Source organism: Schistocerca americana, chromosome 3 (genome assembly GCF_021461395.2).
Source record: "Schistocerca americana isolate TAMUIC-IGC-003095 chromosome 3, iqSchAmer2.1, whole genome shotgun sequence".
In the NCBI taxonomy this organism is placed as follows: domain Eukaryota; kingdom Metazoa; phylum Arthropoda; class Insecta; order Orthoptera; family Acrididae; genus Schistocerca; species Schistocerca americana.
The window spans coordinates 751412239-751437042 of record NC_060121.1 but is presented as its reverse complement, the minus strand read 5'-3'; the positions used below and the strand labels follow the sequence as shown (position 1 = coordinate 751437042).

The 24804-nt window shown below is 40.6% G+C and overlaps 1 protein-coding gene across 1 annotated transcript in view; it reads left to right on the top strand.

Annotated features, from left to right (window-relative positions):
• The first annotated feature begins 3085 nt into the window (after positions 1-3085).
• Positions 3086-24804, top strand: part of LOC124606721 (drebrin-like protein) — a 205742-nt gene continuing 184023 nt past the window's right edge. The window contains exon 1 of the mRNA XM_047138751.1: positions 3086-3387. Coding sequence (XP_046994707.1) covers positions 3305-3387 — 83 coding nt within the window. The 5' untranslated portion in view covers positions 3086-3304. The remainder of the gene's footprint in view (positions 3388-24804) is intronic.

Genomic DNA, 24804 nt, shown 5'->3' with positions numbered 1-24804 from the left:
CTTTCCAAGGCATTTGACTGTGTGTGTCATATCACACTCTTAGAAAAACTCAGGTTTCATGGAATTGAAGGCTATACACACAGCTGGTTTGAACCCTACTTAACGAAAAGAAAGCAAAAAGTTGTGCTGAATAGCACAAATAATGTTGGGAGGGTGGTAAATTCTAATAAATGGGGAGTTATCACAAAGGGATTCCCACAGGGTTCAATTTTGGGTCTTCTGCTGTTCCTTATTCATGTGAATGACCTCTCACTTAACGTTCAGCAAGCGGAACTAGTACTTTTTGCAGATGACACGAGTGTTATAATAAATCCCATTCCAGAAAAAGCAGCTGATGATATTGTTAAGGATGTCTTCAAAGAATGATTAAGTGGTTCTCAGAAAATGGACTCTCCCTTAATTTTGAAAAAAACTCACTATATCCAGTTCTGTACACCGAACAGAGTCATACCAACAATTGATGTAGACTATGAACAGGGCTCAGTTAACAGGGTAGGTTTCTCCAAATTTTTGGGTGTTCACATTGATGACAACTTGAACTGGAAGAAGCATATTACTGATCTTCTCAAACAATTAAGTTCAGCTTCTTTTGCTCTTTGTATAATCGCTAGTCTTGGTAATAAACAGATCAGCCTCCTAACATACTTTGCACATTTCCACTCAATAATGTCTTATGGAATAGTTTTCTGGGGTTATTTACCACTTAGACATAAAGTATTGATTGCACAGAAGAGAGCAGTCAGGATAATTAGTGGTGTTCACCCAAGAGCGTAATGTAGGCACCTATTCAAGGAGTTAGGTATTTTAACTGCACCATCAGAGTACATATATTCACTAATGAAATTCGTTATAAATAATCCATCTCAATTCGCGAAGGACAGTGATGTTCATATGTACAACACCAGAGGGAAAAATGATCTGTCAGTTGCCCATAAAGGAGTACATTATTCAGCAACAAAATTTTTTGACCATTTGCCTAACAACATAAAGTGTATGGCAGGTAGCAGATCAAGTTTTAAATCTAGCTTAACATCATTTCTTTTGGACAACTCCTTCTATTCCATGGACGAGTTTCTGTTTCAGACCTGGTAAAAAAAAATTGTATCTCTAAATGTAGTTGCATGTGTAGAACTAAAAATTTCTGTAATATTAATATTAGCACTATTCATGTGTGTGTATATATATCTTATGATCTGACTTGGTACACATCATATCGATATAATAATAGTGAAAATAATCTACAAAACATGAATAGCTAAACTAAAACTAAACTAAAAGCGAGTCGTATAACTTTGGTAATTTGTGAGGCCAAGCATTGTATAAATTGTGTATTATATGCAGAAAATAGCTCCAGAGTGTGATGTGGCAGCTGTTAAACCAAAAATTAGTTATTCTAAATGCCTATATCATCGAATACAATAAGATTCTAAATTCTTGGAAGAGTGGCGTGTCTTCAGATGATAGTTCTTTTACCAATGGAGACAGCATTTTCGTCTCTGTGTGTTGTTTCTTTTATAAATATGTTTGTTTTCCTTGATTTATCCCTGTGCGAAATATATTTTCGAGTCCTTGTATTTACTCTTGTCACAGCCCTAGGGCCATAACCTGCACTATAACAGTCATACCCGCCCATATGATTTCAATTGACGCCATATTAAAAGCTGTGCAACTATGTAGAATTGTGGCTTCCTGCGTGAACGGTAGCTCAAGATCCCACCACAGTAAGCCGTATACTGTGGCGCTACGTTAGATGCGTGTGTGAACCCCGCTTTAGTGGCCAACGCATGGAGGTAAGAATAGAGGGAGACGCCGTGACGTCACAGCTGTGAAGCTATGTGAAGCCGAGGGTAGCCATCTCAATCCGACCAAAACATTGCTGCTGTAAGCTTGTGTGCCTAGGCTTGTCGCTCGCTTTTGGAAGGATTTTGCGCTATTATAGTGACTTGTGTGGTGTTCGGATGTAGGAATCGTTCTGATTGTGATGCGAAATCGAAGGGAATAACATTTCATGTGTAAGTTGTCTCGTTAAGTGTGATTTTACAACTTCATTGTGAATGAACGTGTGCTACATCGGTACTTGTACTGTAGCGAGTTTTTCTCCTGTATGATTTTTGATTTCCTAAAAATGAAAGTCGGAAAGCTCTGTGGGAGAATGGCGTGAGGAGGAAGAATTGGCGTGCGTCTAAATGGAGCACTATATGTTCTCAGCACTTCCGAGAAGAGGACATAGACCGAACTTCCCTTTCAACAGTAAGGCTCCGAGAAAATGCTGTACCATCAGTTTTCCCTACGCACCCAAAACAATTGCAAAAGGTATGTTAATTCAAAGAATTAAATTCTTAGTTTTCAAGTTCACGTTTCAGTATAGTATGTACGTATCGTCGATAATCGAAGTGTTGAGTAACTCACTTTGTCTTCATCATGTACCAAATTAAAAGCTAACACTACATTAACTGGCGTAAAGTATAGGCCTAAACAGGACACTGTGTAGATTTGCCATTCTATGTGCCGTATTTCAGTAAATATTGGTGGTAATGAACAGTGTTTCCCATTAGTGTAACGTAACTGAAATGTCCCAGTACGTATTACAAACAAGATGTATTTATAGGGCTTTGGAGGGACGGTATAGCTAACTTAATTTTCGGTTTCTGTTATTTAGTTTGTGATACACGTTTATTACTGAATTATCAAAATTGTATCGTTTACATTGAAGGCTAGCTATTCGTAATATTACATTAAAAACTATTTTTAATCAGAAGAAACGCGGAATTTCGCCTTTACGAGATTTTATTTTAAACAAAAACTTTGAAATAACCAATCTGATGACGTTACATGCGTATATGGTGCAATTAGCAACTTTAATAGACGCAGCGCTATAGCACACTGGCAATGTTTTGGTCAGAGTGTCATGGCAGCGAGCCACGCCTCCATGGCTTCAAAACGTAGTACGGCCACAGTTAGACTGTGGTACGGCTGGGATACGTAGCGCCATCTCCCCGTATTCTTACCTCCATGGGCCAACGACTATTGTCGGATTGTTGTCATTACGATGGGAATGAGTAGGATATCTTCGGTCTTTCACAGCGAAATGGCTAGGTATCTTTGCGGCAAACTGATAGAAGGCAAGGCGTTGACCGATGGGTGTGTGGTTGCTGTCAAAATATTGACAGTAAACAACGACAAGTACTGCGGAGTTGGGAAATGATCAAGCTGTAATATCGGAGGTGTTTTTGAAAAAGAAAACCTTCCCTGTTACGTTTTTATTGTGTATTTCATTTGATATTATCGAATGATTTCGTGAAAAATGGCATTAAATTTAACAAAACATAGAAATTCGTTGTTGGAGGCGTGGAAGGATGTTTTGGACGAAAAATCAGACACAAATTGGTATGTATCATTTATAATGCTGTTTTTATTACATAAGTGTACCACATGGAGCAGAGCCTCTTGCGTTTGTAATGACTAAATTTATTCTAGTACGGCCCTATTCGCAATCCTTCGCAGTGTAAAAACGCCAGTACAGTAACAATTTCTTAACGGGGACTGCATCTCCAATAATGTCGTCATTGTAACGTTCAACTGTAACCATCCATGCTTTTTATAGTAAACTACTTTCTTTTGTTCTGTCCGAATTATTGGAGTCTTCCAAAGTAACTTAGTGTCATGTGTAATGTTTTCTCAGGAGTTAATGTGTGATCTTTCATTCACAGGCAGGATTGCTTTAACTATGATAAGGAGACCGCTGCAAGCGGTTACAGTGGTTGTATGTTTGAAAAGACCAAAGAAGTAGCGTTACCAGAAACTGAAAAGTGACTATATTTCATTTACCCGTAGAAAATCTACATCGTATGGATTTAGTCAAAACATACACGGATTACATTATATTTATACATGCTACCTTACTGAAACAGATCTTAAAGTTGTCAAGTGGTCCAGAGATATACACACAGTTTCTTGTACTAAAGTGACCATGGAAATGTGATGGCAGCATGTAAAAGCTTTAAGAGTTCTCCATCAGTTCACCCACTCAACTTCATGACTGTACTCTTTGACAGCTTCACTTCGGCAGCATTATGTCTTCAATGCACCTGCAACGTACATACAGGCGCTGGCAGCAGCAGGATCATTCTTATATAAAGACAAAATACATAAGCTGGGTTGGGTTGTGTGGGGAAGGAGACCAGACAGTGAGGTCATCAGTCTCATCGGATTAGGGAAGGAAGTTGGACCTGTCCTTTCAAAGGAACCATCCTGGCATTTACATGGAGTGATTTAGGGATATCACAGAAAATCTAAATCAGGATGGCTGGACGCGGGATTGATCCATTGTCCTCCCGAATGCGAGTCCAGTGTCTAACCACTGCGCCACCTCACTCAGTACGTAAATTGTGTATGTATGATTGCTGATTTACGAATTCACAGGTGGTTAAAGATCTTGTGTACTATCTAGCTTCCGAATACTCTTTTAGGTTATACGAAGAAGAAACTAAGTAATCTCTTAATTTATTCCTGAATATGGATATTTTCCCATTCATTTTATTCTGTGTAGTTGTTTACTGAATAAAATGTGCCTGACAAGTTTAGGGCTCCTTTCAGTTAATTTAAGATGCTACATATGTAGACCTACCCCCATGAACCATGGACCTTGCTGTTGGTGGGGGGCTTGCGTGCCTCAGCGATACAGATGGCCGTACCGTAGGTGCAACCACAACAGAGGGGTATCTGTTGAGAGGCCAGACAAACGTGTGGTTCCTGAAGAGGGGCAGCAGCCTTTTCAGTAGTTGCTGGGGCAACAGTCTGCATGATTGACTGATCTGGCCTTGCAACACTAACCAAAACGGCCTTGCTGTGCTGGTACTGCGAACGGCTGAAAGCAAGGGGAAACTACAGCCGTAATTTTTCCCGAGGACATGCAGCTTTACTGTATGGTTAAATGATGATGGCGTCCTCTTGAGTAAAATATTCCGGAGGTAAAATAGTCCCCCATTCGGATCTCCGGGTGGGGACTACTCAAGAGGACGTCGTTATCAGGAGAAAGAAAACTGGCATTCTACGGATCGGAGCGTGGAATGTCAGATCCCTTAATCGAGCAGTTAGGTTAGAAAATTTAAAAAGGGAAATGGATAGGTTGAAGTTAGATATAGTGGGAATTAGTCAAGTTCGGTGGCAGGAGGAACAAGACTTTTGGTCAGGTGAATACAGGGTTATAAATACAAAATCAAATAGGGGTAATAATGAATAAAAAATGAATAAAAAAATAGGAGTGTGGGTAAGCTACTACCAACAGCATAGTGAACGCATTATTGTGGCCAAGATAGACATGAAGCCCATGCCTACTACAGTAGTACAAGTTTATATGCCAACTAGTTCTGCAGATGATGAAGAAATTGATGAAATGTATGATGAGATAAAAGAAATTATTCAGATAGTGAAGGGAGACGAAAATTTAATAGTCATGGGTGACTGGAATTCGAGAGTAGGAAAAGGGAGAGAAGGAAACATAGTGGGTGAATATGGATTGGGGGAGAGAAATGAAGGAGGAAGCCGTCTGGTAGAATTTTGCACAGAGCGTAACTTAATCATAGCTAACACTTGGTCCAATCCTGGAGATACTAGAAGGTATCAGATAGATTATATAATGGTATGACAGAGATTTAGGAACCAGGTTTTAAATTGTAAGACATTTCCAGGGGCAGATGAGGACTCTGACCACAATCTATTGGTTATGAACTGTAGATTAAAACTGAAGAAACTACAAAAAGGTGGGAATTTAAGGAGATGGGAACTGGATAAACTGAAAGAACCAGAGGTTGTACAGAGTTTCTGGGAGAACATAAGGGAACAATTGACAAGAATGGGGGAAAGAAATACAGTAGAAGAAGAATGGGTAGCTTAGAGAGATGAAGTAGTGAAGGCAACAGAGGACCTAGTAGGTAAAAAGACAAGGGCTAGTAGAAATCCTTGGGTAACAGAAGAAATATTGAATTTAATTGATGAAAGGAGAAAATATAAAAACGCAGTAAATGAAGCAGGCAAAAGGGAATACAAACGTCTCAAAAACGAGATCGACAGGAAGTGCAAAATGGCTAAGCAGGGATGGCTAGAGGACAAATGTAAGGATGTAGAGGCGTATATCACTAGGGGTAAGATAGATACTGCCTACAGGAAAATTAAAGAGACCTTTGGAGAAAAGAGAACCACTTGCGTGAATATCAAGAGCTCACATGGTAATCCAGTTCTAAGCAAAGAAGGGAAAGCAGAAATGTGGAAGGAGTACATAGAGGGTCTATACAAGGATGAAGGACGATGTTCTTTAGGACAATATTATGGAAATGGAAGAGGATGCAGATGAAGATGAAATGGGAGATATGATACTGCATGAAGAGTTTGACAGAGCACTGAAAGACCTAAGTCGAAACAAGGCCCCAGGAGTAGACAACATTCCATTGGAACTACTGATGGCCTTGGGAGAGCCAGTCCTGACAAAACTCTACCATCTGGTGAGCAAGATGTATGAGACAGTCCCTCAGACTTCAAGAAGGATATAATCATTCCAATCCCAAAGAAGGCAGGTGTTAACAGATGTGAAAATTACCGTACTATCAATTTAATAAGTCACAGCTGCAAAATAGTAACGCGAATTCTTTACAGACGAATGCAAAAACTGGTAGAAGCTGACCTCGGCAACGATCAGTTTGGCTTCCGCAGAAATGTTGGAACACGTGAGGCAATACTGACCCTACGACTTATCTTAGAAAATAGATTAAGGAAAGGCAAACCTACATTTCTAGCATTTGTAGACTTGAAGAAAGCTTTTGACAATGTTGACTGGAATACTCTCTTTCAAATTCTAAAGGTGGCAGGGGTAAAATACAGGGATTATAAGGCTATTCACAATTTGTACAGAAACCAGATGGCAGTTATAAGAGTCGAGGGGCGTGAAAGGGAAGCAGCGGTTGGGAAAGGAGTGAGACAGGGTTGTAGCCTGTCCCCGATGTTATTCAATCTGTTATTGAGCAAGCAGTAAAGGAAACAAAAGAAAAATTTGGAGTAGGTATTAAAGTCCATGGAGAAGAAATAAAAACGTTGAGGTTCGCCGATGACATTGTAATTCTGTCAGAGACAGCAAAGGACATGGAAGGGCAGCTGAACGGAATGGACAGTGTCTTGAAAGGAGGATATAAGATGAACATCAACAAAAGCAAAACGAGGATAATGGAATGTAGTCGAATTAAGTCGGGTGATGCTGAGGGAATTAGATTAGGAAATGAGACACTTAAAGTAGTAAAGGAGTTTTGCTATTTGGGGAGCAAAATAACTGATGATGGTTGAAGTAGAGAGGATGTAAAATGTAGACTGGCTAAGGCAAGGAAAGTGTTTCTGAAGAAGAGAAGTTTGTTATCATCAAGTATAGATTTAAGTGTCAGGAAGTCGTTTCTGATAGTATTTGTATGGAGTGTAGCCATGTATGGAAGTGAAACGTGGACGATAAATAGTTTGGACAAGAAGAGAATAGAAGCTTTCAAAATGTGGTGCTAGAGAAGAATGCTGAAGATTAGATGGGTAGATCACATAACTAATGAGGAGGTATTGAATAGAATTGGGGAGAAGAGGAGTTTGTGGCACAACTTGACAAGAAGAAGGGACCGGTTGGTAGGACATGTTCTGAGGCATCAATGGATCACCAATTTAGCATTGGAGGGCAGCGTGGAGGGTAAAAATCATAGAGGGAGACTCAAGAGATGAATACACTAAGCAGATTCAGAAGGATGTAGGTTGCAGTAAGTACTGGGAGATGAAGAAGCTTGCACAGGATAGAGTATCATGGAGAGCTGCATCAAACCAGTCTCAGGACTGAAGACAACAACAACAACATATGTAGATGAATCCATCAATCAATCAATAATGCTTATCCATGTGTCTCATATTGTAATCATGTATTCAGTTTGACTGTGCAGTAAAATTTGTTTTCAACTGCATGATGGGTGGTCATATGTATATTGAGATAACAGTCATGATATTAGTTTCTCTGAGGTCATTCCTGGGTTTATAGTGTGTTGTTAAGAGTTTATCTTTTTTTACTGTCCAAACACCATTCTCATTACAAATATTTTTTTTTGTAGTACTGTTTTTTTCTTATACGTAATTTGTCAATATAGTTCTCCCGCTTCAGCTGCTTACCGATTATAACATCCAAGAATTTGCTGTTCCCCACTACTTTCAGAACTGGATCTTGTAGTTTAAGGCAGATGGATTTAGTTTGTGCGATTTATATTGTCTTAGTCGCATTTACAAACAAGTAGTTAGTAGTTAAATATTTCTTTGTCTCCCTCAAATTTACAGAGGCCCATGATTCCAGTTATGCTAACCCACTTTTTATTATGAGTGAAGTGTCACCTACAAATATCACTGGATTTTTTTATTTTTATTTATTTATTTATTTTTTTCAAAGTGTTAGGCGTTACCTTTTTATGCTTTACTTTTTTATGCTTTACTTCTCCACACTGTTCTATTTTCCACAAATTATTTTGTGATATTAGCTGCTTTCCCCTGATAGCATAACAGTTCAGTTTGTGCATTGGTATGTTGTGGCATACACAATGGAATGCTTTTAAAAGGTTAAGAAAAACTCCAAAACTTTTCTCTTTCCTCATATAATGCATTAATGACATTAGCTACCCAGTTAGCTGTTGTTATACTGGTAGACCTATATGTTCTAAAACAACGCTGTACCTCTCATTGATTATATCATTCTTCTTTATAAAATGTAATATCCGATCTCACAAGACAGTTTCTGCCCTCAGGTAAGACAAATGTAATAGTAGTTAGAGTATAGTTTGCAGCGCTATTCTTATCACCACCCTTACTCTTTTTCAGACATTAAAGATTTTTTAAAAACTTTTTCCTTCGTTATTAAGAGAACCAAATTAGACAGAGGCTTGCTGACTGACACTCAGCATTTTCCTAGACATTTCATCAAGACCTTGTGTGTGTTTTGACTGTAGATAGTGTATTATTTTTGATATTTCGTGACTCATTTGTTGCCAGCAGAAAAATATATTCTGTGACTCTGAAGATATTATTCACTTCTTCTTCCCTTTGGCAGCCGCTGGTATGTTTATGCATTTTTCTCACTTACTCAACATGGTGTTGATTAAAATATTACTCAAGTCATTTTTATCACATTTCCTCCCATCCTCTTCTAGTATTGTATGACAGCTCCCTTTCCTACCAGACCCACATCTACATGCAGTTTACGGGGTACTAGAAATCTTAAAAATGTGACTGAAACCTGAATTTTATGCTACATAAAAACTGGATTTGTTCTCCTCTTAGCCTGCCATAGGCCTATTCTGACTGGAATTTCCTGTACCTGGCAATTCACACAGCCATTTTTAGTTCTTTTCATGCTTTTTTAATATCTGTTCTGATCCATCTCTTAGTACTCTTTAAATTTAGATTTCTCCATAAATAGGATGTGTGATACTTATTTTTCAACCTAATGTTGAGCGAAGGTATTCCCACTGTTCCTCTGTTATTAGATGAAAAGTGTAGTTCAAAGAAGTGTTCTGTTTTAGAAATATTTGTAGTCTTTAATTTTTTAATTTCAACTGCCTAAATTCCACAAATGTTTTCTCAGAGCCAAACTTGATGTGTGATATTTCAACTTCTTGTCAACAATCTGAGAGGTGTATTAGTAATTGCATGATATATCAATGTCTGTAAGGTTGGACAACACCATTTTGGGATAGGTACATGTAACTGGGAATTGATTGGATCATAGAAACTTCTTTATCTCTTGATGCATCAGTGTTTAGATCACTCACCATAACCATACAACATGTAGCTTTTCTAAAGAAACTGTTTATGTCTGAGCTGGGTTATCGCAGAACTGATACTAAACTCCCTCTCCTTGTAATTTTCTCTACATAGCTCCTGCTTTGGAAGAAAAAGTGAATGATATTGAACTGCCCATGGAGTATTTTCCTTTATATCAATGCTTACATACATTGTGACTCCACCTCCTGTACATTGACTCCTCTGGAATTATGTCGCTCTTTCATAGTTCTCTAAAGTGCAAACCCTTATTTCACTGTAAGTGTGAAGGCTCCTGTGACCAGAATAAATTAACATAAAACTTTTCTGGGTATGTTACCACATTCTATTATATGATAGCTGTCACTGAACAAGACTATCAGCCACTGTTGTAGTGGCCTTCTTCTGGTCCTCTAATTGGTAAAATAACTGTGTGCTTAGTTTTATCATTTGTCATTTATTTGTGTTTTTATTTAGTCCTTTGATCTTATATAGCATAATGCACAAGATGTTATGGACTTGACTCTAGTCATTACAAAGAACAGTTTTTCAAGATTTTTTGCATTTCTGCATGTTACAGATTATAAAAGTTACAGAACTATACCTGTTTTGTAGTTCAAATATGTATTTACTGAACAGAAGCAGTGTTACTGTAGATATTCTGTAATAGACCTTTCAGAAGCAGTAATATTTAGTATACATTGTATATCATTTGGCAACTTTCTGAATATTGTAATTCCCATTCAGCATATGCTTTTCCGATACAAGTATCTGTTAGCTTGGAGTAAGGGCAAATTACCTTTTAATCCATTGTTGTGATTATGTAAATGTCAGTTTTTTCTAATGCTATTATCACTTCCAGTTTCATTTTTTAAATATGCATTAGTGTGTCAAAAATAAACATGCATGGCAGTGGTAACACTTTTAGTGTTTTGAATATCAATTTAGAGGACAGTCTGGTTCTGCTCTTTGTAATATCCTAATGGCTCTTTATGAATTCTGGAAGTCCCCAGAGCCGCTGGTGAATTTCCTCAGAATGAGGTTACATTTTAAATGTGCATTAAAATATACGTCATAGGCTGACATTAGGGCTGGTGAATTTATGTGTCCTTTCAGAGCCCTTAAAAGATAGCAGCCTGTACTCAGCTTGGCATTAATGTGTTCAATAAGTTCATTCCACTTTAGGTCATTAGGAATCCAAATGCGAGGAAATTTAGTTATCTCTTCATTCACAACGGGTAGGTGGTTGATGGTGATAAATGGATAATTCAAGGTGCTGCATTTTCGGTTGTGGAAATTTAATGCTACTGTTTTCATGTTGTTTATTATAAGCTAATTCATTGCTGACCATTTACTTAGTTGATTTGTAACAGAATGTAATTCACATTGGATATCTTCATTTTTCGCTGCTTTTTCTAATATTTGTTGTGGCATCAGCAAACAACTATTTTGTATGATTCAACATGCACATCCAGACCATTGATATATACCAGGAAAAGATTATGTCCCATTACTGACCCTTCAGTTACCCCTAAGTGGTTGTGCATTCTTCTGATGGGTATTCTGAGACTAATTGTGCTTTTTCATCTAGATGTTTTATGCACACTTTTTACCTTTACATTGTAATGCTCTAATACCATAGTACTCAAGAGTGTATAGAAGAATTCTGTGGTTTACCATGTCGAAAGCTTTACTTAAGTCTAAAAATATACCTGCTGTTTGCTGTTTATCAGTGGCATTGAAAACTGTGGTTATGCATTCTTAGGTTGCGTACTCAGTTGATTACTTTGGAAACCACGGTCAGAATCAACTAATACTCCATTTTTGTGTATAAACTTTATTAACATATTGTACATATTGTAATGGAGCGGTAGTTTATCACTTTTTGTCACCAGCTCTGGGTTATAACACTTTTAACTGAACTCGGAAGCAGCAGTGATTAGCTCTGAATATAGGCATAACTTTGGATGTTTCCAGCTGATCAGGAAATGTACCTGTCTCTAATGAGCAATTACATATATTAATTAGATGATGTATATGTTCCTAGAGAGCAGGAGACTCTGGTTCAATTCATGGCCTTGGTTTTAATTCATTGTCTCGGCCTGTGTTCATTATCATAGATTTACATATATGAGTGACAGGGTCAATTATATTTTGGAGGGATAACTGTTAGATTCTTCTGGGTATACTGTCAACTCTTTCCGAGTATGTTGTTTGTAGATTGGTGACAGCCTTGACTGTTTTCTCTCTGCTTATATGATCGACAAACATTCATAATTTACAGCTATTGATCTTGTTTTCCACTGACTGCTGATTTCCCACAAAATTTGTTTTTATTAAATTTTCAGCTATAGCAGTGAAGAAGCTGTTTGAATATATGTGCTGTTTCACCCTGCTCCATAATATTTTTTACTGTTATGTAAACAGTATTGTTATTGGCTTTCTTATTTTTGCCCATTTCCCTTTTTATGATCTCCCACATAGCTTTCAGTACCCTATTTATTGCCCTTCATGGCAAGCCAGCTTGGGCTTACATTTCAGAAAGATAATGCCCACCTGCACACAGTGAGAGTTTCTACTACTTGTCTTCATGCTAGCCAGATGCTACCTTAGCCAGCAAGATCACCGCATCTCCTCCCCAACTGAGAGCATTCAGAGCATTATGGGCAGGGCCCTTTAATCAGCTCAGAAATTTGACATCTGGAGTGCCACTTACACTGATCTGTAGAGAACAAGGAAATCTGCCCATTAACTACCATTACTGAAAGGGGCCTGTAGGATGGTTCAGGCTTGTCAGTTGAATAACATTACTATCAGAGTAGGTTATTCACAGGTGAATGTGTATTCCTATTTGAGACTCAGTCTGTTCAGGGCTTTAAGAATTGATGTTTTAGAGATTCCTGTTGGGCAGCCTGAAAAAGTAAATGTGTCTGCCTCCAAAGCAGTCATATTCATTAACAATGACCACTTTTCAGTATCCAGTTTTTGTAGGATTGTAGTGTTGTGAAGAATGGAGATATCAAAAAGTTCTGTGCTGATTAGTTCTACCAGTCACGCAATAGAACCTGCTACCTTGGTTGTAATGACAGACTGGTCTGTAGCACAGCCAAAGTCAAGTCACAACTTGACTGTGAGTTGTGAAGGCAAGGAGTATGAACATATAATAAAAACTGTGGTAACAGACCTGTAGTATAGCCTGAGGCCTACATCAGTTGTCAACTTTTGCACCATAGTTAATGCATGGCATGAAACCTGCTTTGTGTTGGGTTCAGCCATTTCTAATTTTTGTCTTTTTTGGTAATCACACTGATGGCTGTACCAAAGAGTTGGTGGGTTGTAAGACAGAGAGGAGAAATAATGAGATTCACATCTAGTGTTTAAGTACTCCTTTTACTTAATGTGAATAACAGCAAGTCCAGAATAAATCCAATGCATGTCCTTGAGATAGGCTGGTTCATCATACACAATAACATTAGAGGCTAACTGTTAACACTTCGACTAGGCAGGTAGAACTGAACTAACAGACAGACTTGAGGTCAGTGCCACACCCTTTTAAGTCGGTTCTGCTGCAATGCAGGCTGAAGAAAGTGCCTTGGAGATGGCCATGGATTGACATTGCAGTTGTCTGGGTTTCTGCCTACTTCCACAGACATGGACTGGCTTGATATGATATCAGCAGTAGTGCACAATACCATATTCACCCCCCCCCCCCTTGCAAAAAAAAGGGGGTGGAGACACCTCTTCACCATCATCATGTATTGCTGCTGCCAGAAACGATAAGGGGGTTGGGTTGGGGAGGGAGGAGGCCTGGTGTAGTTGGCACTGAGGAGACTGGAGCCAAAACTTCAGCTGATTACAGGCTCCTATCCACACCCTAACTCTAGTGGTGCTGTGGTGGCTGTGATGGTGGTGTGTTAATGTCCATAGGTACCCCGTCTGGTGCTGGTGGTCCAGGGACTGGAGGAGGGGAAACCAACTGAGGCTGAGGGGTCCTCTTTGGCATGGAATCTGCAAATGAAAAACCCATGGCAGGATCATACAGTCCACACAAAGAAAGTGGATTCTGATGGCATTTCTGCAGCCCAGAAGTACTCTGTAAAACATACAAAGAGTGGCCCAAAACTTTGCTGATAATACCCGTTCCCAGTACCAGTGTCTTTCAAAAGTTGTGGAAAAGACCAAACATTCACATTAAACTTAGAGTGGTCCAGAGAATAGGCTGATCGCTGCGGAGGATGCAGCAGTTGAAGCAGCGTTTTATGTAGGCATCTCTGCAAAAGCTCCACTGGTAATTTGCTGTTGCGTGGCTGGGAATAGTATGATGAGAAAAGTAGCACTAAAACGTGATCCCATCTATGGAAAGCACGTAACTTGTTCGTCTATTGCTCGAAAGTTCTGACAAAGTGTTCCAATTCACCATTAGACTGAGAGTGGAATGTTGCGGCCATCACATGCTTGATGCCACTGGTGTCACAAAACAGCTGAAATTCTGCTGTTGTGAACTGGAGTACACAGTCTGAACCAACCATTCTGGGAAACCTACAATGCAAAAAATTGATGTCAGAGTCTTGATAGTTCTGCTGTTGTGGGTTGCATGGGCACCATGGATGGAAACTTGCTAAAGGCTTCTACCACAACAAGCAGACAGGAATTCCAGTAGGGACCCGCAAGGTTGATATGCAGACATTGACTTGGGCCAATCAAAAAATTTGTGTGGTGGAGTAGCCTGATGTTCTGCACATGCCAGACATTTGAAGCCAATCTAATACATTCCATCTGGATATTCATGCTGACCCATGTGCAGTGACATCAGGCAAGCTGCTTAGTCCAAACAACCCCCCAAGTGGCCTTGATGGAGGAGGTGAAGAATTTCCTTCTGAAACTAATATGGCACAACTACATGGTACTGGACTGGTAAGCTGTGTCGAAGCGCAAAAGAGTGGTTTATGATCGGGTCACTAACCTACTTAATTAAATATGACCAACTAGTGTGGAGGTACTGTAACAGAATCTTGAGACTGGGGTCCTCAGCTGTTGTGTGAGCAATCCATCAGTGGTCGATGGTTGTTCTGGACAGCAGTGTGACACCAGTACTGCTCCACCAGTACTGGTGTTGCTGAGCGATGCCTACAGGGAGCCATCCACAAGCCACAGTCATGGGCTCTAGCCCATGGTTTCCAGTTTTCGGCTGCAAAGTTGTGTGTTAGGCACTTCTGTCGGCGTTGTACCATTCATCCAGAACCAGAACTTTACCTTAATGATGATCTACTCACTGTAGTGGAGACATATTGATTCTTAGGACTGGTTTTCAACGCCTGATTGCCTTGGCTTCATCAGCTTAAGTGGAAGTGCTGGCAGCACCTCAATGCCCTCCGCTGCCTGAGCAACACCAGCTGGGGTGCAGATCGCTCTACGCTGCTGCAGCTCTACAGAGCCCTTGTTCAATCCTGCCTTGACTATGGGAGTCTGGTTTATGGTTTGGCGGCGCACTTAGCATTGCGTTTACTTGACTCAGTACACCACTGTGGCGTTCGCCTAGCGACAGGAGCTTTTAGGACGAGTCTGGTAACCAGCGTCCTTGTGGAGGCCGGAGTCCCTCCAGTGCAGGTTAGGTGTGCACAACTGCTGGCCAGTTACATTGCACACATTCGTAGTTCTCCTGCGCATCCGAATCACTGTCTCCTTTTGCCACCCATGGTAGTTCATCTCCCGCATCGGCGGCCAAGCCAGGGCCTCCAATTGCAATTTGTGCCCAATCCCGTCTTTCCAAACTGGAGTCCTTGCGCCTGGTGTATGCCTAGGCCGTGGCTTCGCCTGGACCTTTCACATGGCCCTAAGGATTCAGTTAACCCCACGGCTCTCCGCTGCCACTTCCTCTCGATTCTTGACATGTGTTGAGGCGACGAAGTGGTTTACACTGACGGCTCAATGGCTCATGCTCACGTCAGCTTCGCGTATGTCCATGGAGGACATATTGAACTGCATTCCTTGCCCAATGGCTGCAGTGTTTTCACTGCCAAACTGGTGGCTATATCTCGTGCTCTTGAGTACATCCGTTCATGCCCTGGGGAGCTGTTTCTTCTGCGTACTGACCCCTGGAGCAGCCTACAAGCTATCGTCCAGTACTAGCCTCGTCATTCTTAGGTAGCGACCATCCAGGAGTCCATCTATGCCCTGGAACGGTCCAGTCGTTCAGTGGTGTTTGTCTGGACCCCAGGTCACTCGGAATCCCAGACAATGAACTTGCTAATAGGCTGGCCAAACAGGCTACATGGAAACCACTTATGGAGATCGGCTTTTCTGCAACTGACCTTAATGCAGTACTACGCCGCAAGGTTTTGTGGCTTTGGGAGACTAAATGGCATAACCTGAGCATGCACAACAAACTGCATGTCATTAAGGAGACTGTGAATCTGTGGCAGTCCTACACGCAGACCTCTCGCAGGGACTCTGGTTTTCTGGCGGCTCCGCATTGGCCATGCTTGGGTGACAGATGGCTACCTCCTGTGCCGTGATGACCCAACTCAGTGTCTGTGCGGCGCCCGGCTGACAGTGGCCCATATCTTGGTGAACTGTCCTTCTTTGGCTGCCCTGTGACAGACTCTTCAGTTACCGGACTCGTTGCCATTAAATTTAGCTGACAACGCCTCATCGGCTAATTTAGTTTTATGTTTTATATGTGACGGTGGGTTTTATCATTCTGTATAAGTTTTATTTTGTACTTTGTCTCTTTGTGTTCCCCACTCTAATGCTTTTAGGGTGGATGTTTTAATGTGTCGCAGAGTGGCTGGCTTTTCGCTTTTATTCTCGTGGTCGACCAACCATGGTCATCTTCTCTCTTGTTTTTACCCCTACTACCTGTTTCTTGCTTCTCTCTGTGGTTTTCTTTTCCTCCTTTGTCCCTAGTAGTGTTGGTTGTTCCTCTGTTGTTCTTCTGGTTCTTCCTTTCTCCTGTTATTGTGCTGTACGCATCCTTTCTTTTCTTCTTTCCCTTGAGTAATTATTTTATCAGGAACAAGGGACAGATGACCTCGCAGTTTGGTCCCTTCCATTTTAAACTAACCAACCAACCAACCTAGTTGTACTTTGGCTGGTGCCATGCTGGTGGGCCACTACCACTAGCATGGAACTTGTACTATGGTTTGTCTCAATATCTTGTAGAACCTGGTCCTCCAAATCTGGTGTAAGCACAGTCCACCGCCTGAAAGAACCGATGATCACACAGATGCTCAAAAAAGGCTTGAAATGTTTTATGATGTGGTTGGTGTCTGTGGATGTACTTTTTTGATGTAGCTGTATACTGCCTCTCGACCATTTCCATCTGCTTGACCATGCACAAACATCATCTCGGCTTGTTCCCGACATGAATATCAAATCTTTCAGCTGCTTGCAGTCCAGTGCGTCAATTACACAGCCTTCAGCTCTCAAGGGACACATGGAACATGGTCAGAGGAACTGTCATTCATCAGCGACTCTGCCATGGCAATAATGCAGCTCCAGACACATGTTTATAGAATCTTTTTTTCCTCCATTTCCACTCAGGACTCTGTCCCTGCAGTTTGTCAGTTTTATTGATGATCACTCAGTGTGCAATGGAAAGAGCTTGGAAAGAGTTTGAATGCAAAGACAATTGATATGCCTAATGATCCAACTCCGTGTGAGAGAACAGTGCCAATCCCATAAGCAGATGTGTCCATTGCCAGCACAACCGACTTAGGAGGATCAAAATTTGCCAAACAGTGATTGCCTAATAAAGCATCCTTCAGTCTCTGAAATGTAACTTGACACTCCATAATCCACTCAAACGGAACAGTCTTTCAGTGGAGATAGTGCAGTGGGGCTGCAATCTTCACAGCATTTTGAATGAATCAGATGTAAAAATTAGTTTACCTAACACAGATTGGCATTCACTGGCATTCATAGTAGCTGGGAGGTCCTGTATGGTGGTTAAGTGTGGCTGCAACGGGAGGATACCCTGACTGTTGATCTTAATATTCAATCTTAGTGTGGAAGAAGAAACAGCTGGCTTTGTTACACTTTAACCCAGCATATGAGACCACTTGAAACAATTTCCCGAGATGAGAATGACGTTCATTGGGGTACAACCCAAATTGACTAAGTAATCCAGATAGTTCCACCAAGGAGGAACTACAGCATTCTACTGTGATAAGTAGCCCTGAAAAAGGGCAAGTTTGGACCAGTGCCCAAGGGCAACCACAAAAACTTAAATAATCCCATATGGTGTTGATCACAGAAACTAGTAGAGACTTTTCATCCAAGGGAAGCTGCAAATAAGCATCATGAAGATCAGTCTAAGAAAAGAAGCAACATGCACCAAGCTTGTCCGTGAGTTCCTCAGGCCATAGCAAACGAAAAGTTTACCACAGCCTTGAAATCTGCACATAAGAATAATTTGCCTGAAGGTTTTTTTTATAATCACCAAAGGGGATGCTCGCTGACTGGCTGCCAAAGGAGAAATCACACAATTGGCATAATGTAAGTTTCAAAATAATTAGCTTTGCTGAGGCCATCTTGAAAAATGTCACTACATTCATCACTAAGTTCAGCTACCCTTTCCATGGTCATGTCCTGAATGTGCAAACCAAACAGATCAAAAGAGTCCATACCAAAAGTATCTCCACTTTCATGTGAGGACAAAACTGTGAATGAATCTGTCTTGGTAAGGCTACAAAAAGTGGCACGTAGACTGCAAACACCTAACACAGGAATGTCATGTTAACTGTAACCAGAAAAAGTTGCCTGTGACTTATGTAGCTTGTGTTTGCGTAACAGTTTGAGTTTGCTTCTGTTCAAGAAAGTCACTGTTGGACCAGAGTCTAACTGCATGTGTATTTCGTGGTTGGCAGTTTGGAGAGTGACACAATTTATCGGTCAGACGCTGAATAGGAGTGTGTGGTTTCTTTGGTGTTGCACTTGCCTTGCACTGTGTGACACTACAATCATGTGTCTTTGAAAAATGGCTTTGAAAAAGATGGCTTTAAAAACGACTTTGAAAAAATTATGTTTACATTTATTGATTGAGACCATGGAGAAGACAGACATAGATTGAATATGACTGTGCTTGCCAGAGTGATAACCTTTAGCATCATGACAGGGGACACACTTGCCACTTATGTGCTTTAAAATACCAAGGGCAGGATTTAACACCATTAGTCTGCTGCCTCTCATATTGGTTCTGTTTACATCACTGCCCCGGAACAGACTTTGCATGCCGCAGTGCACAGCATGTTTACCATTACTCTGTATTGCACAAATACTGTAGGTTTGAAATCAAAGTCTACTGCTGCACTGTCATATGAGTTCTGACACTCCACTAATTCTAAAACCTGTTGCAAGCTAGGATTGGGATACTTAAGAATCTGTTTTTGTATTTGAGGATCTGATGCATTCTGAGTAATGGCTTTCCTAAATATGCCATCACCATAATAACGTCCACACTCACAAGTTAATTTGCAATGGTGTGTAAGCCCTTGTAAGTCAGCTACACCTTGCTTGTGAGTTTGATTAGGTTGGCTATGCAAATAAAAAAATCTACAACATGCAGCTGCCACATTCATTTGTCCATTATAGTGTTTCTATAATGCCACAGCTAGTTTGTCATAAGGTATAACCAAGCAAGGTGGCGCAGTGGTTAGCACACTGGACTCGCATTCAGGATGATGACATTTCAAACCAGCATCAGATCATCCTGATTTAAGTTTTCTGTGATTTCCCTAAATTGCTTCAGGCAAATGCCAGGATGGTTTCTTTGAAAACGGCACTGCCGACTCCCTTCCCCATCCTTCCCTGATCCACTGTTTGGTCCCCTGCCCTAAATCAATCAACCAAGCATAAGGCATACTTTCAAGGTGAGCGGTAGGAAAGAGTTTTCTGGCCACATGGTAAACTGACACCCCGACTTCCGCAAGAAAGTAGGGTTACCTGGCCCTACCTTCATTGTGATGCAACATCGAGTGTGAGTCAAGCTGTTCATGGTGCTCGAACCATTCCTCTTGTGTAGAATCAAATGCATGTAATGGTGGTAGAAATACAGGCGCTGCTTGCTGTGGTCATGCTGTGGGTGGCAGTGATGTGTTTGCTTGCACAGTGAGTAGTTTTGTCATCCAGTCCATTAATTCCATTAATTGCTGGCATCTGCTGTGCCTGAAACTGAACAATCAGTTCTTGTGAAATGCACAAAAATCAAAGTGGAAATAGAGTGCAGCCACTAAAGTGCAAGAAAGCACGAATTAAAATCACTAGAAATGTTAGCCTTTAAAAAGTGCAAAAATACACAGTCTGCAGGTTCAGTGCTCTGAAACACAGTAACAAAGAAGCAATATCAAGGGCAAGCATGTTGACAAGCCATAGTTCTGCAAGAAAGACAAAATCAGTATTTTCGCCAGTTGTTGATGTGGTGGGTGAGAAGATGTAGTGAAACACCCATGGGAACAGCATCATCACCAAGTGTTTGGTGTCCTGTTGCTGGATGCCAAGGAGTTGGTGGGCTTAAGACAGAGAGCAAAAATAATGAGATGCACACATAGAGTTTAAGTAACTCCTTTTATTTAAAAAAAAAGACTTAATGTTAAGCACATAACCATATTTACAAATTAATTTTTGATGTGAATGTTAGATGATTCGTTCCACATCATAATGATTTATCATGCGCATGATCCATGAAACATGAAACTACATCTACATCTACATGCATACTCTGCAATCCACCATATGGTGCGTGGCGGAGGGTACCTCGTACCACAACTAGCATCATCTCTCCCTGTTCCACTCCCAAACAGAACGAGGGAAAAATGACTGCCTATATGCTTCTGTACGAGCTCTAATCTCTCTTATCTTATCTTTGTGGTCTTTCCGCGAAATGTAAGTTGGCGGCAGTAAAATTGTACTGCAGTCAGCCTCAAATGCTGGTTCTCTAAATTTCCTCAGTAGCGATTCATGAAAAGAACACCTCCTTTCCTCTAGAGACTCCCACCCGAGTTCCTGAAGCATTTCCGTAACACTTGTGTGATGATCAAACCTACCAGTAACAAATCTAGCATCCCGCCTCTGAATTGCTTCTATGTCCTTCCTCAATCCGACCTGACAGGGATCCCAAATGCTCGAGTAGTACCGAAGAATAGGTCGTATTAGTGTTTTATAAGTGGTCTCCTTTACAGATGAACCACATCTTCCCAAAATTCTACCAATGAAGCGAAGACGACTATCCGCCCTCCACACAACTGCCATTACATGCTTGTCCCACTTCATATTGCTCTGCAATGTTACGCCCAAATATTTAATCGACGTGACTGTGTCAAGCGCTACACTACTAATGGAGTATTCAAACATTACAGGAATTTTTTCCCTATTCATCTGCATTAATTTACATTTATCTACATTGAGAGTTAGTTGCCATTCTTTACACCAATCACAAATCCTGTCCAAGTCATCTTGTATCCTCCTACAGTCACTCAACGATGACACCTTCCCGTACACCACAGCATCATCATCAAACAGCCGCACATTGCTATCCACCCTATACAAAAGATCATTTATGTAGATAGAAAACAACAGCGGACCTACCACACTTCCCTGGGGCACTCCAGATGATACCCTCACCTCCGATGAACACTCACCACCGAGGGCAACGTACAGGATTGTATTACTTAAGAAGTCTTCGAGCCACTCACATACTTGGGAACCAATCCCATATGCTCGTACCTTAGTTAGGAGTCTGCAGTGGGGCACTGAGTGAAACGCTTTCCGGAAGTCAAGGAATATGGCATCCGTCTGATACCCTTCATCCATGGTTCGCAAGATATCATGTGAAAAAAGGGTGAGTTGCGTTTCACAGGAGCGATACTTTCTAAAGCTGTGCTGATGCATGGACAGCAACTTCTCTGTCTCAAGGAAATTCATTATATTCGAACTGAGAAGATGTTCGAGAATCCTGCAATAAACCAATGTTAAGGATATTGGTCTGTAATTTTGAGCATCCGTCCTACCCTTCTTGTATACAGGCGTCACCTGCGCTTTTTTCCAGTCACTCGGGACTTTACGTTGGGCAAGAGATTTGCGATAAATGCGAATCTCTTGCCCAACGTAACTGACTAACCAGAATACAGTGCAGTGTTTTTCCTTGAGAAAGGCAGTTTCATCATACAATAACAGAGGCAAACTGATAATGCTTAGAGTACCTAGGCAGAACTCGGCTATCTTGCAGAGACTAGCCTAGTTGTGCAGTGTCCTTTAAGTTGGCTCTGTGGTGGACTTGGCCACACAAGGAGGGGAGGGTGTAACACAGAGCTGGTCGCAGATTTGGAGTGCTGGCATTTGGGTTACTGCCAGCTTCTAAAGTGAAGTGCATGGCATGGTATTGATAGTGCATGATACTACAGGTTCGTTGGTAGCTTGTTATTCATGTTATTACCTTGCCCTTTTTTTCTCCTCCAAAGAAAAAGTGTACCTTCATCTGTAAATACTGAATCTTATTTACCTCTTATCATGTATCTTTACAGTAAACACTGTTACTTGCCATCTGGCTAACGTAACTTTTTTAATCCTTGCATATTGATATTCAGATTGTTTGTAGGTAGTGTGTGCAGTAAGGTACATTTTTAATTTTCTTTTGAATTGATAGGATTTTCCTTACCTTTTGAATGCTTGTTCAATTTTCAGGTATCGTTTGTTATATGCAAATACTTGTTTGATCAGTATCCAAGTCCTTCAAACAATATACAAAATATTTGTAGTCCGCATGAAACAAAACAGTATTAGAAAAGACACTACAATATTTCACTAATGTATGCACCCAGCGCAAGATTAACATAAATTAGCAGAATCAAGTAAATACGTTTTATATATTTTTAATGTAATACCGGCAATGGCTAAGGTTACCACAGAAAAATTTGGGGGAGGAGGGGGTCACAAGGAGGCGCCAATGCCACAGTAATGATGATGAGCCTAAAAGTACATGCAGATATAGTAGTTAATGCAGCATATATCAGTTTTACTGAGATTAGCAACACACACTATTATTGGATATGATTAGAGTCAACAAATGAAAGAATGTGACAGTAATCTACATGTACATCAAAGACTCACATGGGTCACCAAATATATCTTTGCTTAAAAAACAATTACAGTACTTGACAGCAAGAAGCCGTAGCCTGAGAGATAATGATCACTGAAAACACTAATCTCCAACACAAGTTACAATAGACAATTTTTATATCTCTTATTCGTTTACAAACTTCCCAATATATACACTGACGACATCCAGTAAGACGTGCATGTCGCCATCCGTCTAGAGCAAAATAAACAAGTTGTCTGCGCTGACCGTCATATTTTTTGCTTACTCGCCACCACTGTACTGTGTCACTCTGCTCATTCTACCACTACACTGGCACAATAAAGCCTCACTTCAGTCAGAGAGATCACATCAGCATTGATAGAGTATAACCAACATATCTATTGTGTTATATGAGACTTGTTGAATGTCTTCACACTGAGTCCATAACTCCATCCTAAGCCAGCAAAATCTGCATGAAAACTGTTTTTTTTTTCTTTTTCTTTTTTTGTTGTCTTCTATTGTGATTGTGTAGATTATATTTCAATTGAAACAGGTTTTTATTCTCAACAACAAAATCTTTTAAGGTGAAAATGTATGAGAAAGTGTGCATAAAAAGACAAGTATCCTTAAAAGGGCTACTGCAAGGTGGACTATTATCTACTTTACAAAGTATTCATACTGCTCACTACTTTTGCTTAAACATTGCATTTACTGTAGGTGGATTACACTAAAAGTAACTCCATAGAACAATAAGGAATGAATATATGCTAACATGCTTCTCTTTAGGTTAACAAAGGAGATATGCATTTAAGAGCAAAACATGCCAAACTTATCTTCTTGATTAGTTTATATGCATGCTGATTTAATTTTAATTTGTCATGCTACTGGACCACAAGGAATTTTACAGACAGTGTTACATTTAATATATGATCATATACACTGAGTGACAAACGTCATGGGATACTTCTTAATTTTGGGTCAGACCCCCTTTCACCCAGCATAGTGCTGCACTTTACACGGCATGGACTCAACAAGTCGTTGACCCATGCTATCATCCAGAAAGTGGTGCCAGTGCTAATTGTGGCAGTGTTGCCAGTGCAGGAGTTTGTACACAGACTAACCTCTTGGTTATGTCCCATTAATGTTCAATGGGATTCATGTCGGGCAATCTGGGTGACCACAATTGGTCACTCGAATTGTGCAGAATGTTTGTCAAACAAATTGTGAACAATTGTTCACTTGAATTGTCCAGAATGTTTGTCAAACAAATCACGAACAATTGTGACTCAGTGACATGGCACATTGTCCTCCATAAAAATTTCGCTGTTGTATGGGAACATGAAGTCCATGAATGTCTACAAATGGTCTCCAAGTAGGGAAACATATCCATTTCCAGACAACGATTGGTTCAGTTGGACCAGAGGACCCAGTCCATTACATGTACACACAGCCCACACCATTATGGAGTCACTATCACCTTGCACAGTTCCTTGTTGACAGCTTGGGTCCATGGTTTTGTGGGGACTGCACCACACTCGAACCCTACTACCAGATCTTCCAACTGAAATCAGAACTCATCTGACCAGACCACAGTTTTACAGTCGTCTAGTGTCCAACGAATATAGTTGAGCCCCGGAGAGGTGTTGCAGGCAATGTCATGCTGTTAACAAAGGAGTTTATGTTGCTCATCTGCTGCCATAGCCTATTAATACCAAATTTTGATGTACTGGCTTAACGGATATATTTGTCGTATGTCCCACATTGACTTATGTGATTATTTTACACAGTGTTGTGTATCTATTGGCACTGACAACTCTACACGACCATCACTGTTCTCTTATCATTAAGTGAAGGCCGTTGGGCACTGTGTCATCCACAGTGAGAAGTAATGCCTGAAATTTGGCATTTCCAGCACG